This window comes from Achroia grisella, unplaced genomic scaffold (genome assembly GCF_030625045.1).
Source record: "Achroia grisella isolate CSIRO2021 unplaced genomic scaffold, CSIRO_AGI_Agris_v1 utg402, whole genome shotgun sequence".
NCBI classification, from domain to species: Eukaryota; Metazoa; Arthropoda; class Insecta; order Lepidoptera; family Pyralidae; genus Achroia; species Achroia grisella.
In genome coordinates, this window is record NW_026712841.1 from 7958534 (window position 1) to 7976708 (window position 18175).

Genomic DNA, 18175 nt, shown 5'->3' on the forward strand with positions numbered 1-18175 from the left:
TCCGTTTGGTTTGGGTTATATAATAAACATATCAAATTGCTAGACAACAAGTGATTACAAACATATTATTCAATTGTCATGATGACTACGCTCGTCTTGATCGTTACGTGTTTATTATCTATTATTAAATGTAAGTAAACAAATTAATGTCTGACTACGTCTGTAGGTAATATACCTTTTTGGATTGACCTCTACGTTATAGAGTTGTCTGCTTGGTTATGTAAGTTTAAGCCGCCAAGCAGGTTGCTTTATAACCTGTACAGGACTTCTTTCTCAACATTGTGACTCGAGAATTTGATATATAATATTTTCTTGTTTCTTGACAATGTGTATTATATATTAGATATTTATTACGATGTTATATTTTTATAATATACTGTTATTATTCTATTGCCTCTTTAAATTTTTTTGGATGATAATGGAAAGGTGCACTCGCCTGACAGTTTAGCTGGCAGGGCACCAGTGGGGAATGATAAGATGAGCATGAGTCAGGTCAGTCAGCACATCATGACAATTTCACCAAGAATTTAACATGATGGTTTCCAGGGGGAACCGCGTGGAGGTCAACCTGCCATGGTACATTGTTAGCAATAAAATCATCAATCCATAATACTAACAATCTTCTTTACCTCCTTGTGCTTTAATAATTATCACCATCGTTGGCTGCACCGAAACCAGCGCTCTTCACTCAGACCCACATAAGCTGTTCCGTTTGTAGGGTACGGTACTGAAATTTTGGTTGATCTCCAATGCGAACTGCGTGAAGGTAAACCTCACACTGCTAGTGATAAATTCGAATTACTCACATTCCCCTTTAGGATCCAAAGTGGCAGGGGACTGATCCCACTCTCTTTCTGATTAATTTGGTTTGTATATATTATTTAATTATCTGTCCGGAAAAATCCGAGCGCGTAACTATTAGGGCATTCTTAACTAGGTTGTCATATACTATGCCGAGATTTATAAGATACTAGCTGTGCCCGCAACTTCGTCCGCGTGTTGTAGTGACCTTGAAAAAATTTAAATTTCATTTAAATCGGTTCAGTAGCTTTGGCGTGAAAGCGAGACAGACAGACAGACAGACAGAGTTACTTACGCATTTATAAGGATAACCAAAAAATTCAATTTCAGGCCAATACATCAGTATGAACAGGAAATTAGAATCACATAGTGTTTCCTGCGATAATAACAAAACTGTACTTGTAGAACATTTCTTTAATGTGATTTTCACGGAATTCCATCAAACACCTCCAATATGTGTGTGCGTGCAAATGTGTATTGATCAACCTACATATTGTTACCCAAATGGTTGTTTAAAGAAGGCGGATAGCAAGAGGAACGTTGCTGAAGATCAACCAATCAATCATTCACTACAAGAAGAAACTCTACAGAGTGAAAATAATAAACCCGCTATGTTTTTAGTTGATAAACGTGATCATATGACTCATTATCTGTCAGAAAAATATATGAATAACAATTTGTGTAAGTACGTCATTACCATTTCGTTACAGCTTTGGTGCAGAAGTAGCAGCATTTTAATCAAATTTCAGGTTTAATTCTTGTACGGATCAATTCATAAATTTTTTTTAAACCTAACAGAGGACTAGACAGTTGATGTGATTAAGTAAAACTCAGTATGATTTTAATTGAACAAATTTAAAGTATTAACGGCGACTGACTACGTCCTTATATCTCTGAATTTAATGTAGTCCATAAATTGTACAAATATATTTACAAACATACTTGTACATTTTATGAATTTGTGTATAGCTGAAATGTGAAAAATGTTTCAAACATATTTGACATATTTTTAAATTTTCTTGCAGTAACTAAAGAAAAACCATCTGTGAAAGATCTACACTTGGATCCATTTGACAGCAGATATAAAATTATATACAGTAATAAAAAAGTACCAAAAATAGAATTTAGATATGATCTCAAACAACATGTGAATAATATGAAATCAAAGTCGATGAAATTAGAAGCGATAGATATTACAAAAACTAGATGGCCCCTAAACCAACATAATATACATGTAAATGGACCAAAATCTTATAAAACCGAAAAGATTATTGGAGAAAATAGAAGGTATGATGTTATTCAACATACGGATTTTAGAAATAAACATTTTTATCCTTCAAAATATTTTAAAAGAGATATTGCAATGAAAAACCACGGCGAAGATATAGATAGGAAAACTATATGTCTAATTGACAAACGGGATTCCGATAAAGATATTACTGGTTTCTCACTCGAAACTTTAATTAATAATTTGATAGATAACAGTTTTGAACTAGCTAATAATACAGAATTTGATTTAAATATTAAGCGAATAGATCCAGAATACATAAACGTAAATACCGATTCATTAAATTATACAAGAGAAGTACAAAGCAAGTTGAATGAAGATGCTGTTAACATATTTTCGAAAAATTCTACTAACAGTTTTGAGGAGCATAAACAGGTTAATGATATGAATTTATTTAGAGAAGATAACTTCAGAAATATATATAATGAAATGATAGTGTCCTTATCTAAACAAATTGAGAAGCAAAACAATACAAGCTTAGGATTAATGGAATATCTTGTAGAAAATAATAAAAAAATTGCGACCGAACAAATTTCTTCAACTGAATCAGACAAAACGACAATTAGCGTCGCAACTACACCATCGACTGAAAGTACTTTAGAAAAATTGGCTAAGAATATAACAGTTAATGGAAGTTTAGAAAATAGTGTTCACATCAAACTATAAGAAAATCTGGCCATGTTTTAAGTATCAAGAAATATAATTGAAGTAGTTAATATTTCACACAAAAAGTAGGTAATATCTTGAAAACAATATATGATTGTTTTTTCGAGCAATAAATAAATATTAATATTTTAAATGCGCATGGGCTCGGTTCTTAAATTACGAATTTATTTATTTTATGAAATTACATGTCACGTACCGTTACTTCATATCGATAGTTTGTAGAAAATTAAATGTGTATAAACTACAAACGATATTTTGTTTATATCTCTCTACAGGTATTCAAAAAACGCGATCACCATTTTACATTTTTTTATTTATAGTTCTAAGTTTAAGTATGTAATATTATGTTATCTGTGGTTTAAGTGAAACAATAATTATTTCACAAGTAGAAAGATATTACAGAGCGCAGCCCATTAATATTAAAGTGCACATAATATTTCAGGAGTTAGTATTGAAGAACAATTTTTCTAATTATCTACTAAAGTTAACTCGCAGTCAGAGGTTAGTGATATTTTTTTTTACAATATAGAAAGTCATCCTGACTGTTGAAAACTTAAAAATATTAAAATATTAAATGTGTGGACTCATCATGACCACTTTAATATTATAATTATATAATGATAAGACTAGAGAAATATAATTATGGTATAAATACTCGATTATTATTTATTTTAACAAACATTCTTATTTACATTCTTACTAAAAGTGAACGGCTGGACAATGCTGTTACAAATATTTTTGTTGCTTATCATTTCTCTTATATATTTCCTATATTTTTATAATGACAAAATTAGTCAGAGTTATTGGAAAAGACGTGGAGTTAAATTCCATAATTCAAATTTCCTTGGTGTTTTTGGTAAATTCTTTTTTGGGAAACGACCCATGTTTGAAATACTATCAGATATATATAAAGAGCATCGCAACGAACCAGCAGTGGGTTTAAGTGGCTCTTTTAATCCTGCTCTATACGTTATAGACTCTACTAATATTCAACACGTTTTACAACAAGATTTTCAATCCTTTAATCATAGAGGATTCGAGATCAATGACGGCGACCTTCTCGCAGATAACATACTATTTATGAACGGCAACAGATGGAAGCTGATGAGGCAAAATATGACTTCACTCTTCACGAGCGCTAAATTAAAGAACATGTACTACATTTTGGATAAGAGTGCTGTAGATTTCATTGCGTACTTAAATAAATATCCAGAAAAATTGAATGTAAATAATTTTGAATTGATGTCTCAATTCTGCAGTGTTGCTATAGGAGCATCTGTGTTTGGAGTTACAAGTGAATCTGTTTTTGAGTCACCAATACTAAATACTACAAAAATACTCTTTAAAGATAGTTTTAAGACCAATATAAAGTTTACGATCGTGAACATAAGTCCATGGCTGGGAAAAATTCTTGGTTTAAAATTGTTTGGAGAGTTCGAGGACTTCTTCATCGGTGCTATAAAGCAAATTATTCGCCATCGAGAACAAGAGAATGTGGAGAAGCACGATTTTGCTGATAAAGCTGTGAGTTTGCAAAAAAAAGGAACTATGAAAGATCGCGATACAGGACTCGAGTTGGAACCGACTGATGAATTGCTAGCAGCGCAAGCGTTCTTTTTCTTTAATGCTGGCGTTGAACCTAGCGCTGCAGGTATTTATGCTGTATTATTTGAACTCGGTAGGAATCCCAAACATCTCCAACAAGTTCATGAAGAAATAGACGCTAGTTATAAAAAACATAACGGAAAATTCACTTATGAAGCGGTAATGGAAATGAAACATTTAGAAAATGTGTTATCTGAAGCTCTAAGACTACATCCTCCAGTTGGATTTTTAACTAGAAGATGTGTACGTGATACAGTACTGCCTGTGGGCAATATACCCATCGAAAAAGAGACCAATATACTTACTCCTATATTTGATATACATTACAATCCTGAAGTCTATCCCAATCCTACAGTGTTTGATCCAGACAGATTTGCAAATGACACGACTCTGGTTAATAGCAGTTTGTATATGCCTTTTGGTAAAGGAAATAGACTATGCATTGGTAATAGATTCGCACGCCTTCAAATAAAATCTGGATTGATACATATACTTCGTCACTACACAGTGGAATCAAAAGTTCTTGGTGATAAAATTACATATAAGAAGGCGCAAGTTCAATTGAGACCGAATAACTTGGATATCAAACTTATACCCAGAACTGTAAATTGATGTGGGATTGATAATACAATCATAAAAATATTAATAACGCAGGACAACTCACATTCTTCTTTCCTTGCTACACTTATGTCTCTTTATGTTTATACTTATATAACTTTAATATTATGTAGAATTTTAATGTTGATTTTATAGTTAAAATTGCAGATCTACTCTGGAGTTTAATATCAATATCGCTCTCATTTCAATCTTTTGGAATGTAATCAATTCAAATCGAATAAATATGTAATAATGTGAGTTAGTTCTTTCATTGACATTGAAATATAGTCGTAATATTAATACGTTGCTAGTGGATAGTATAAAAATATTCGAGACGCAACTACATTAATTTGTGTTGGAAATAACTTCCAGAGTAGATCATTCGTGTTTTGACAGGTTTTATGTTTTGTATTCCCACATTTCTTCCTGATATTCATATTAGTATTAATTTTGTAAAGAGACCTGCCAATTTAGTGAGTTTCCACGTGGAGTTTGCAAACGTTGCACCTATTTGAAATATTCTTTCAAAATTTGAATGAAATTGTGATTCGTTTTCCTTTTGCGTGCACTATATATATAGCTTGATGTTATATAGTTTGTAAATTTCCAATATCCAACGTAGACGCGTGGTAAAATGATTAATACAGAGCTAATGCGTTCAAAGAAATAAATAAACTTTCTAATTTTAAGATATTCGTATAGATTCACAATTTTTACATGTACGCTCTCATACATCGTTAACTATGTAATTAGAATTGTAGTTCTTTCTAGAGTAGTGGTTGTTTTAGGTAACTATTTAATTTATTGGTTTTGGGATTGTAATACTATATTTGTATAGTAATAATAAAATATAATTAATAATATGTACTTTTCATTTTACCCAATCTATCAATTATTGTATAGAATTTTTGTATCAATTATTGTATAGAATGTATCCACTTTTTGATATTTGTTTATCTATCTATGTAAAATTATTTATTTAATGTGGATTTTTTTAAGATGAAAGTACTTTTTTATATCACTATGTGCTAAAAAAGCGTACGCCTCATCTAGCCGCTTCTCTAATCCAATTAAACAGGGATCGAAATTACAACGTTCTTCATTCGAGCCGAGGTTCGAACTCCTAGCGCGCACTAAAATCGCATCCGTTAGGCATGTGTCGGCTTTCAACCGCTCCATAAATCCTTCCGCGGGATTGAAATGCCATCTGCATTCGCCCCTTATATATCTAATAAGACAATTATTGTGATCCTCGTGATACAACCAATCTTCATGCCAAATCTGATTTAGATTCGCTCAGCCATGATAAGAAACAAACGGACAGTCGGAAACAAATAAACACACTTTACATTTGCATTTTATTAGATAGATAGATATATAGATAATTTATTTGCTTCAACATATACAGTGTTAGGTATAAATGTTCGTCTCATATTCAGGAGGCTACATGCCTCTTTATGATTCTTAGTGGTTTACAATTAAATATAGAATATTAAATGTCAAGTTAATTCTCGCAAAGAGTAACAGCACTTTTTAACGAGCCATTGGTGTAGATCTATCTTAAATCTATTTAACGACATCTCTCGAATTACTTGTGCTATTTTATTATATATTTCTATAGAGCTGAAGTGTGAGTTAATTTTATGCAAGTGGCATTTTTAGTTTAGTTTGATCTCTTTGTGTAAATTTGCTATTGTCGTTCATTCTAACATACAAATATGGATGTTTTTTTACAAACATACCTGTTTCTTAAATGTAGGAAACACTTAACAGTAAACATAGCCATTTTATTAATAACGGTCAACATGATGCAATGGTCCTACTCTACATTTATAATATTAGTTATCGGTTAGCATACCACCTTACTCTTAATTGTCGTGGGTTCGATTCCTTGTACGCTAATTGTTGGCAATACTTTGTGTTACTGGTCACACTGTTTCTGTTTAATCTATTTTCTTTTTTTTATTGTAACATTGTTTTTCTCCAATACATGACCTTTTGTTAAAACAACCCTTACCAAATATTAAGACCTAAATGCCCATTAAATAAATGATACTTTTAATATAGGATATTTTACATGTTATTATAGTTATATTTATAAATGCGCGTAATTATTTGTGTAAAAAATAAGATATAATCGTTAATTAGTAATTCGGTAATTTTAGAAAAATAAACTGTATACACAATGTGTGTTTGCACTGACGTATCAAGTGATAAGAAATTGCCGAATAATACAAACACAAAAACAATATGGTTTGGTTAATATCATTTTTTTTCTGTTATATAAAATTTTAAAATGATTTAGAATATTTTACAAATAAAAATATATATTTTTAGATTAATATATGAACAAAAACATATGACGGCTTCAATAATCTAGTGTTTTGGTACACTGCCTTACTTCCGATGGGGTAGTTTTAGTTCGATTCTCGCCCGATTCAGAAAATTGTATATCTGTTTAATATATTTTTATTTAATTAACTAAACCGCCCTCGAGTATCTCCGCACTCCCTAAGGTTGGTTGGTAGAGATTACTAATAGCATTAAGTTCGCATATTGTACAATTCTATTAAGTTTAAATAAATAAATAAAATTATATTAATGAGCATGATTGATTGTCGTATGCATCAAAAATATGTAGTGTATTCGTCTAGGTATTATATAATAGTGTTCTTTGAAGGAAATGAGTGTAAATATTTACATATAGTATACGATGATCTTATGATCTTATGATCATCGTATAACGCTCGCTCAACGAGGAATCAAACCTGCGATCATCCGAAGTACAGCAGCGTGTTAAACCGCTAGACCACTGAGGTTATTACGTTTGGGTTATGTAATAAACATGTCAAATTGCTAGACAACAAGTGTTTACAAACAAATTATATAATTGTCATGATGACTACGCTCGTTGTGGTCGTTACGTGTTTATTGTCTACTATCAAATGTAAGTAAACAAATAATGTCTGACTACGTCTGTAGATAATGTACGTTTTAGATTGACCTCTACGTTATAGAGTCGTCTTCTTACCTCAGTTTCAGCCACCAAGAAGATTGCCCATACAAGCTGTTTCAATTATAGGCTACGATTAGGCACTGAAATTACAGGATAAGAAGCATGACTTAGTCCTTTGGAAAGGCTTGGGTACTTTAGTGTCACCTCTTTCAGGCACCAAGCAGAGTGCTATATAAGCTGTGCTTCGATTACAGAGTGCAGCAGTGAAATTACAGAATACCAGACATGGAATCTAAGTTCTCTGGAATGGCAATATATGTGGATTTTTAATGGATGATAATGGAATGGAACAACTACCTTTGCTAACTGTATACACTGGGCTATATGTATATAACGGGGTACTAGTGGAGTTGTTGCGTTGCACGTTTCGTGCAGAAGTAGCAGCATATTAATCAGCTTTTACGTTTAAATCTTGTTCGGATCAATTCAGCAAGCCTTTTTAACCTAACTGAGGACTAGACAGTTGATTTAATTAAGTAAAACTCAGTATGGTTTTTATTTAATAAATTTAAAGTATTAAATGAGGATGAATAAATCCTTATAACTCTCGATTTAATGTAGTCCATAAATTATTGGACAAATGTATATGCATATTTGTACATTTTATGCGTATATACACACATAATAACAATAGCAGCAATAATACATAAGTATGTGTATTATTGCTAAAATATGTAATATATTTATTTTAAACTGTAACATGTTTCATTATTTTCTTGCAGTAACTAAAGAAAAGCTGCTAGTAAAAGCTCTACACTTATATCCTAGACATAGATAGGAAAACTATATATCTAATTGACAAACGGGATTCCGTTAAAAATAACACTGAACTCTCACTCGAAAGTTTAATTGATAATTTGAAAGATAATAGTAAGCCACTAAAACAGAATTTGATTTAAATGTTAAGCTAACAGATACAAATAGAATACATAAATGGTGATTCATTAAATGCTACAAGAGAAGTATGAAGAAAGTTGAAACAAGATGCTATTGACTCACTTTCGAATAATTCTACCAACAATTTTGAGGAGTATAAGCAGGTTAATGATATTAATTTATTTAGAGAAGATAACTTCAGAAATATATTTAATGAAATGATAGTGTCCCTAACTAAACAAATTGAGAAGCAAAACAATACAAGCTTAGGATTAATGGAATATCTTGTAGAAACTTGTAGAACATAATGAAAAAATTGCGACCGAACAAATTTCTTCAACCGAATCAGATAAAACGACAATTAGCTTCGCAACTACACCATCGACTAAAAGTAGAAGAATTGGCTAAGAATATAACAGTTAAACTGTTAACATCGAACAATAAGAAAATCTGTTTTAAGTATCGAGAAATATAATTTAAGTAATGTTTCATACAATAATTACTAACGTGAAAACAATGTATGATTATGTTTTTTCTGGCAATAAATAAATATAATTAATAGCGCATGTTAGCACGGTTCTTCATATAGATAGATTGTAGAAAAATAAATGTGTATGAACTACACTATTAAAGCTGTGCTGGAGCGGGAACACAACGACTATTTATTAAAAATCAAATAATAGTTATAAATATGTATATTTCCCAAAGAGGCTCACAGCTAAGAGTAACAAGAAGTCAAAAGTGACATATATGTCAAAAATACAAAGTTTATATAAAGAATGGTAGACAACTGCTAGCAACAAAAGCTGTACAACTATTTTGTTTATACCTTTCCACAGGTCTTCATAAAAATTTAAATTTTTGATTAATAATGAGATTTTATAGTTTTAAGTTTAACCAATTATTTATAATAACTTAAATTGAACTTCTGCAAATTCACGTGAATAATTTCTTTATTGTAAATTGCCCTAAGGTCCACATTACCGGAATTAATAGATGGGTATGTTAATCTAGAAAGTTGTATACATGTATGTATTGATAAATAATAGAAGAAGAGATTTACATGATTTTTGTAATTATCTATTAATGTCGGAGGTTAGCGATATTTTATCAATATAGAATGTCATCCTGACTATTGAAATAATAAAAATATTAAATGTGCGGACTCATCATGACCATTTAAATATTGTAATTATATAATGATAAGACTAGAAAAACATAATTATGGTATAAATACTCGATTATGATTTATTATTCCAAACATTCTTATTTATATTCCTACATTCGTAGTGAACGGCTATACAATGTTGATACAAATAATTTTGTTGCTTATCATATCTCTTATATATTTCATATATTTCTATAATATTAAAAATAGTGAGAGTTATTGGAAAAGACGCGGTGTTAAATATCATAAATCAAAGCTCCTTGGTGTTTTCGGTGAATTTTTCTTCGGGAAACGACCCTTGTTTGAAATACTATCAGATCTATATAAAGAGCACCGCAACGAACCAGCAGTGGGCATAAGTGGCTCTATTAAACCTACTCTTCTTATAATAGATTCCACTAATGTTCAACACGTTTTACAACAAGATTTTCATTCCTTTAATCACAGAGGATTAGATATCAATGATGGCGACATTCTCGCAGATAACATACTATTTATGAACGGCAACAGATGGAAGCTGATGAGGCAGAATATGACCTCACTCTTCACGAGCTCTAAATTAAAGAACATGTACTACATTTTGGATAAGAGTGCTGTAGATTTCATTGCGTACCTGAATAAGTATCCAGAAAAATTGAATGAAAATATTTTTGAATTGATGTCACAATTCTGCAGTGTTGCTATAGGAGCATCTGTGTTTGGAGTCACAAGTGAATCTGTTTTTGAGTCACCAATACTGAATACTACAAAAATACTCTTTCAACAGAATTTGAAGACCAATATGAAGTTCACGGTCCTGAACATTAGTCCATGGCTAGGAAAGATTCTTGGTTTAAAATTGTTTGGAGAGTTCGAGGACTTCTTTATCGGTGCTATAAAGAAAATTATTCGTCAACGAGAACAAGAGAATGTGGAGAAGCATGATTTCGCCGATAAAGCTGTGAGTTTGCAAAAAAAAGGTACGATGAGAGATCGCGATACAGGACTTGAATTAGAACCGACTGATGAATTGCTCGCAGCACAAGCTTTCTTTTTCTTTAATGCTGGAGTTGAACCGAGCGCTACAGGTATTTATGCTGTATTATTTGAACTCGGTAGGAATCCCAAACATCTCCAACAAGTTCACGAAGAAATAGATGCTAGTTATAAAAAACATAACGGAAAATTCACTTACGAAGCAGTAATGGAAATGGAACATTTGGAAAATGTGTTATCTGAAGCTTTGAGACTACATCCTCCAATTGGATTTTTAACTAGAAGATGTGTACGTGATACAGTACTGCCTGTAGGCAATGTACCCGTCGAGAAAGATACCAACATATTTACTCCTATATTTGATATACATTACGATCCTGAGATCTATCCCAATCCTACAGTGTTCGATCCAGACAGATTTGCAAATGACTCATCTCTAGTTAATAGCAGTTTGTACATGCCTTTTGGCAAAGGAAATAGACTATGCGTTGGTGTTAGGTATGCACGACTTCAAGTTAAATCTGGACTGATACATATACTTCGTCACTACACAGTTAAATCAAAAGTTCTTGGTGATAAAATTACATATAAGAAGGCACAAGTTCAATTGAGACCAGATAATTTGGATATCAAACTTATACCCAGAACTGTAAAATGATATGGAACTGGAATAAAAATATTAATAACGCAGGTCAATTCACTTCTTTCCTTGCTAAACTTATATCCTGATATATTCATATTTATATTATTATAATTATATAACTTGTATATTATGTAGAATTTTAGTGTTGATTTTATCGTTCAATTAGTACATCTACTCTGGAGTACAATGTCGCACTCAATTCGATCTTATCAATGTAATCAATTCAAATGGAATAAATAGGTAATAATGTGAGTTAGTTCTCTCATTGACATTGAAATATAGTCGTAATATTAATACGTTGCTAGTGTGTAGCATAAAAATATTAGTTTGTGTTCGAATATATTTTGTAGTTCTACATCTCTTTATAATATTAATATTAGTATTCATGTTATAAAAATATCTCTGAATTTAGTGAGTTTCTATGTGAAGTTGCACCTATTAGAAATATTCTTTCAAAATTTTGAATGAATTCGTGATATTCTTTCGTTTTTCCTTTTTCTTGCCTCTTAAATATATAGTTTAATGTAATATAGTTTATAAATTTCAGATATCAAGTATATAAAGATCCTAAAATGGCTGTTATAAAGATTAGTGTATACAAAGATGTAAATAAACTTTTTACCCATAAGATATTCGTGTGTATTCACAATGTGTAAATAATGTACGCTTTCATAAATATATAATTATAGTTTATTTTTAGAATAGTAGTTGTATAAGGTAATTAATTAATTTATTGTGTTTGTAATATAATTCTTATATAATTTGTATTTGTATGAAAATAATAAAAATATGATTAATAATGCATAATGAATTATGTGTATTTTTTATTTTACTCCATAATTGAAGTATTATATAGAAATATATGACTATATATGTCTAAGGCCAAACCTTAGACATTTCTAGAAAAAAGTATATAATATATTTAAGATGAAAATCTTCGCCTTCATACATATGCAGGATCATGGACATCGAGTTGTCGTAAAATGCTCATTTTTGTCTTTGAAAGATAACCCATAATTACATCTACATTTTTATCCCTCCCCCCTCCACCCGTCAAGTAACTTACGTCGTACCAACCCTATTCATTAATTATGTCATTATTTTTGCATAGTTCATTTTTGAAAATGTACCTCCCACAAGAATTTCTGTTTGATTTCTGTTTGGCCTGTGCTTGACGGGGAGAAAATATCTCAAGGTGTAAAGTCTCCCATGTGCAAGTTGCACTATTTGCATATTTTTGTTCATTATCTTAATACGTAAAAAAGGGTTTATACATAGTCAATTTTTGAAAATGTCCCTCCTACAAGAATCTCAAAGCAAAGCATAGGGCTTGACGTATAGAAAATGTCTCCAGGTGTTAAGTAAATATTTGTTTGCGTATTAAAGTTTTAATAAATAAATAAAGTCCTTTCTAATCTTTACAAAGCCAAATATATTTAACAATATATGTATTATTTAAGTTTCATTCCTATAATCAATTTTAACATGAAACGTTAACGAACAAACAGACAAATAGAAACATTTTTCTCGTGATATTATTATATAGATAAATAAAGAAGATAGTTATAATAAAAATACATTTAGATATTGATAAGATTTTTAGACTGATAAATCTATGCAGATAGCGTAGTAACCTGCGTAGCACTAGCTATCATTTACTTTCCTGATTTAAAGACCTCCAAGGTTACGAGTTTGAGAGCCCTCCACGGCTGAGCGCCGAAACCGCGCCGTGTACCAAGCGCCGTAATTATGACATAGGCTATAAAAATGCTGATGTCATACATCACAATGAGGTAAATTCTGGCAAAAACATGGCACACCTACTCATTGTACATGTAATTAGTGCCAAAGACCGTGCCGTGGATAGACTTAATACATACATACATTCAGTTGTCCTCATTTATAGTAAATTTCTCCTTTTGTTTTTACTAATATTCTAATTGACGTGTAATGTCATTTGAAAACAAATGAAGCGCTACATTATCTATTTTATTCCTATTTGTTAATTCGTGACAACGTTCGACATGATATGATCATTGTATAAATAAGTGACTACGATACAAATATCGACATTTTTATCTTTATTTCACAAACAGTGGACATAAACAAAATGTTACTTTATATATTGTTATTAATTGTGATTTTTATTCCATTATTCTTTTATTATATCAACAAAAGCAATGTGAATTATTGGAAGAGACGCGGGCTCAAATTACAGGACACTTACAACTATTTCGGGATTACTGGGGAGTTCCTAACCAGTGATCGACCAATTTTCGTCATCTTATCGGAATTTTATAAGAAGTATCGCAAGGAACCAGCAGTAGGCGTGAGTACTCTTTTCCGGCCAGCTGTTTTAATAATAGACCCTGCTAATATTCAACATGTACTGCAAACGGATTTTCAATCGTTCTCTGACAGAGGCTTTGAAGTAAATAAGAATGATCATCTTGCAGACAATTTGTTATTCATGACTGGCAACAGATGGAAGTTGATGAGACAAAACATGACTTCTCTCTTCACAAGCGCTAAATTAAAGAACATGTACTACATAATGGACAAGAGTGCCAATGACTTTATAAATTATTTAAATAAAAATAAAGCGAAGTGGAATGGAAAGGAAACCTATGAATTGATGTTGCAATTCTGCAGTGCCGCTGTGGGAGCTTCTGTTTTTGGAATCGTGACTGAGTCCGTATTCGACTCACCATTTTTAGAAATCGGCAAAAAGGCTTTCCAAGCTACCTTAAAGATTAATCTTAAATTTATTGTATTTAGCATTAGTCCGTGGCTAGGGAAAAAGCTTAATATAAAAATTTTCGGAGAATACGAAGAATTTTTCATAGGTGCTATTAAGAAGATTATTCGTTTAAGAGAACAAGAAAATGTGCACAAACATGATTTTGCCGATAAAGCTGTAAGTTTGCAAAAACAAGGCACAATGGTAGATCGTGAAACTGGGCTTACATTAGAACCCACTGATGAACTTCTTGCAGGCCAAGCGTTCTTTTTCTTTAATGCGGGCGTAGAACCAAGTGCTACTGCAGCTTTAGGTGCTTTATTTGAATTAGGAAAAAGTCCCGCACACCTAAAAAGAGTTCAAGATGAAATAGACGCTACATTTGAAAAGTACGACGGAAAATTAACTTATGAAGCTGTAATGGAAATGGAATATTTAGAAAAAGTATTAACCGAAAGTTTGAGAATGCATCCACCAATCGGATTTTTAAGTAGGCAATGTGTAAGGGATTCGGTTTTACCTGTGGGTAATGTACTCATCGAGAAAGGCACTGCCGTATTTGTTCCTGTGTACGATCTTCATTATGATCCTGTATATTACAAAAATCCTACTGTATTCGATCCAGATAGGTTTGTTAACGAAGAAATTAGTAATAACAGTTTTTTGTCATTTGGTAAAGGAAACAGAATATGCATTGGAGTGAGATACGCTCGACTTCAGGTAAAGACTGGCTTGATATATTTACTTCGTAACTTTTCAGTAAAATCTTCTATTGATGGAGATAAGATTAATTATCGTAAAGATCAAGTTCAAGTGAGGCCAACAAATTTGAACGTTCAGCTCATACCTAGAAATTTAAAAAGTAATTAAATATTATTTTTAACAAGTACATAATTTTGTAATAAAAGTACACATTTAAAAAAATACACAAAGCATATGGGTATTTATGTTTATCTTGATAACTATGATTCCTTAAGACTTAACTAATATGAAGATCTCTACGATGTATTTAGTGACTATTCTTCAATAAATGTATAATAATTTTGATTTTTTCAAGCTACAAGGAATTGACAAGAAACTTAATTTACCTCTCTATATTTATTTCTAATTATTTTAGAATATGTTTGTATGTTGTTTACTTAATCGAATCCTTTCAGCCAATTAATTAATTATTGTTATTCGTTATGAGGTTGCAGCAACTCCTTTTCTCCCAAGTTGAAATGTTAAATTAAAAAAGAACTGTATTATTTTTAGGGAATATATTATTTATGTGATTTATTTGTAAATAGTGTTGTTTAAATAAAATGTTTATAATTTGAGTAGTTAATTTTGTTGTGCTATTGTGCTATTGTATGGATTAACTACACAGGCTTAAAGATCTCGAGCTTTGTGAGTTCGAATGTGTGAATTTATATTTCTAACTGCAATTACTGTATTACCAGCTGGGGTAGCCAGAAATATTGTTAACTCTCGACGTCATGGTGAACGGAACATTTGATATTTGATTTGTTTTCGGGGTTTCCATTACTCTAGTTAGTCAGTCAGAAATATGGGAATTATGTTAGAAATAGAAATAGAAATAATCTTTATTAAACTCAGTACAAGCACTTTTAAATAGTCACATTTTTTATTCTACCACTAATTCGGAATTCAGATTCATCACAAGAAGAATGAACAAGAAACTTATGTGTTGCTCTTTTGAATAGATGTTTTATATATATGTCAGTCAGATTTAAATATAACACTCGTAAATTATTATGCCACTTTATTATTGAAGCTAAAAGAAAAAGATATAGAAATATAAGTAGAAACATCGGCCACTTCGTGTAATATAAACAGAACGTAATGTTATCATTTAGCGTCATGCAAAAGTAACCGGGTCAGACCGAATATGTTTTGCCGACGCGACTTAAGGCGGTAATCTTGGGTTATGAAAGCTTATGACTGTTAATATCCAAGTTTATACACTGTAACAGTATTAGCTACCATTAGCCGAGTTCGACACATTTCCCTAAATGTGACCAGATGCTGGTAACGAACAGCTTTTTCCTCCTTAATTCTTATGTAACACAATCTCGAAGCAACCATATCTAAATGTAGTAGTCTGTAACGAAGACATAATCATAATAATAATAATTTTTATTAAGCCACAATCATGTACAGGTTTTAATTCATTTTTATAAACAATTTGTTGTGATTGTATGAGCCTGGGAAGTGAACTAGGCACGAGGCCTGTATCTTAGTAGACCAGTACTCAACCCTCGGTTGTGAGGTTCTACTTAGATTTACACAGTAAAATGGCAGTATCTAGGTATATACATATAGTATCTAACATATTAGGTAAGTATAGTATATATATATATATGTATGTAGTAATATTGTGTGTGTGTGTGCGTGTGTGATAAAATGTAAATAAAATGGATGTGTCACAATACAAGTTTGCTTAGCTTGGGCCTAGATGGCGCTGTGTGGATTGTCCAGGGGTATTCTCGTGTGACAATGTTAGTTACCATACTCCTTCGAAACGACTTCGGATCGATTTTTATAAAATTTTATATGCATATTTAGTAGGTCTGAGAATCGGCTACTATATATTTTTCATACCCCTAAGTGATAAGGGTTGTCCACCCCTAACATTATTTTTTTATTTTTTGGGCAAAATATTTTATCTATATTTTTTAGGTGTCATTAAAAAATACATACAACCCTAAATTTTCACCCTTCTATCCCCAACCCCTATTGTTTTATAGCGTTATTAATTTATATGGCAAAACAACGTTTGTCGGGACAGCTAGTTATTTATAATAATCAATATGGTCTACTACACTTCCTTCAATAAATGGATATCTAATACTAACAGTGCGGCGCACTATACATAAAGTCGTTTGCATGGGCAATACTACTACACAATTTGCCACAAAAAAAATTCAAATGTGTTATAAAATATTTTCTTTGTAAAAAATTTTATTATAAAATTGAAGAATTTATAAACGGTAATAATGTTATTGTAGAAAATATCTAACTTTAAATTCATAGCGCTGACAATGTTATCTGATTGAACAGAGATTAAATGCGTAGCGGTTTCTATGTTGATTGTGGCATGCCTAATCCTTGTTGTTAATTAAATATAAGTAAATCAATATTTATTTAAAAAAGCAACACACAAGTTTCTTGCTTATTCTTCTTGTGATGTATCTGCATTCTGAATAAGCGGTAGAATAAAAAAAACTTGACTATTCAAAAGTGCTTATATTAAGTATATTTGAATAAAGATTATTTATATTTCTATTTCTACTACAGTTTCATTTCCCACCTCAGCAGTTTGCTTTGTATGATGTGTTTTGATTGTGAGATAAGGCAGTGAAATTATAGAATAAGTAGCGTATAATTTGTTTAAATGTTCGTATAAGAAATACCATTTTCACACCTAACATTAAAAAAAAAATTATGATGAATTTTATATTCGGATTTTTTTATGGTTTTCAGGTTTAATTGTTATGGAATGTCATCGCATGAATGTTGTATAACGCATAATGCGATACCCGTAGTGCTGTTAATGTATATAGACAACGGTTACCATTTACCATCAAGTCACTTACCATGCTTGCTTGTTTGTTTGCTTGCTAGCTTGTTTTCCATTCCAGTTACATAAAAAAACACTATTACGATCTATTATATTACCGCTTTATGTCCAATGGTCGCGGGTTCGATTCCTCGCACGGCACAAACATTTGTATTTCAAGAGTATGATTGTTTGTTGTTGTTTGTCGGTCTGGGTATATAATATGTATGTATTTACG

The 18175-nt window shown here is 31.3% G+C and overlaps 3 protein-coding genes across 3 annotated transcripts; all 3 read left to right on the top strand.

Annotated features, from left to right (window-relative positions):
- Positions 1-81: 81 nt before the first annotated feature.
- On the top strand, positions 82-2990 carry LOC131844306 (uncharacterized). Its single transcript, XM_059193154.1, has 3 exons — positions 82-130; positions 1132-1482; positions 1827-2990. The coding sequence occupies exons 1-3, from the start codon at positions 82-84 to the stop codon at positions 2753-2755; spliced, it is 1329 nt and encodes a 442-aa protein (XP_059049137.1). The 3' UTR covers positions 2756-2990.
- A 485-nt stretch (positions 2991-3475) lies between these two features.
- Positions 3476-4972, top strand: LOC131844575 (cytochrome P450 6B5-like). Its single transcript, XM_059193490.1, has one exon. It carries the CDS (start codon positions 3476-3478, stop codon positions 4970-4972), a length of 1497 nt encoding a protein of 498 aa, XP_059049473.1.
- Positions 4973-10153: 5181 nt separating this feature from the next.
- On the top strand, positions 10154-15628 carry LOC131844576 (uncharacterized). Its single transcript, XM_059193491.1, has 3 exons — positions 10154-11641; positions 12336-12352; positions 13685-15628. Exons 1-3 carry the CDS (start codon positions 10154-10156, stop codon positions 15243-15245), a joined length of 3066 nt encoding a protein of 1021 aa, XP_059049474.1. The 3' UTR covers positions 15246-15628.
- The last annotated feature ends 2547 nt before the right edge of the window (positions 15629-18175 follow it).

Coding starts and splice junctions, on each gene's coding strand:
- LOC131844306 (XM_059193154.1), top strand. CDS start 82: ATGACTACGCTCGTCTTGATCGTTACGTGTTTATTATCTATTATTAAA. Junction 131..1,131: donor TTTATTATCTATTATTAAAT/GTAAGTAAACAA, acceptor ATTCAATTTCAG/GCCAATACATCAGTATGAAC. Junction 1,483..1,826: donor ATATATGAATAACAATTTGT/GTAAGTACGTCA, acceptor ATTTTCTTGCAG/TAACTAAAGAAAAACCATCT.
- LOC131844576 (XM_059193491.1), top strand. CDS start 10,154: ATGTTGATACAAATAATTTTGTTGCTTATCATATCTCTTATATATTTC.
- LOC131844575 (XM_059193490.1), top strand. CDS start 3,476: ATGCTGTTACAAATATTTTTGTTGCTTATCATTTCTCTTATATATTTC.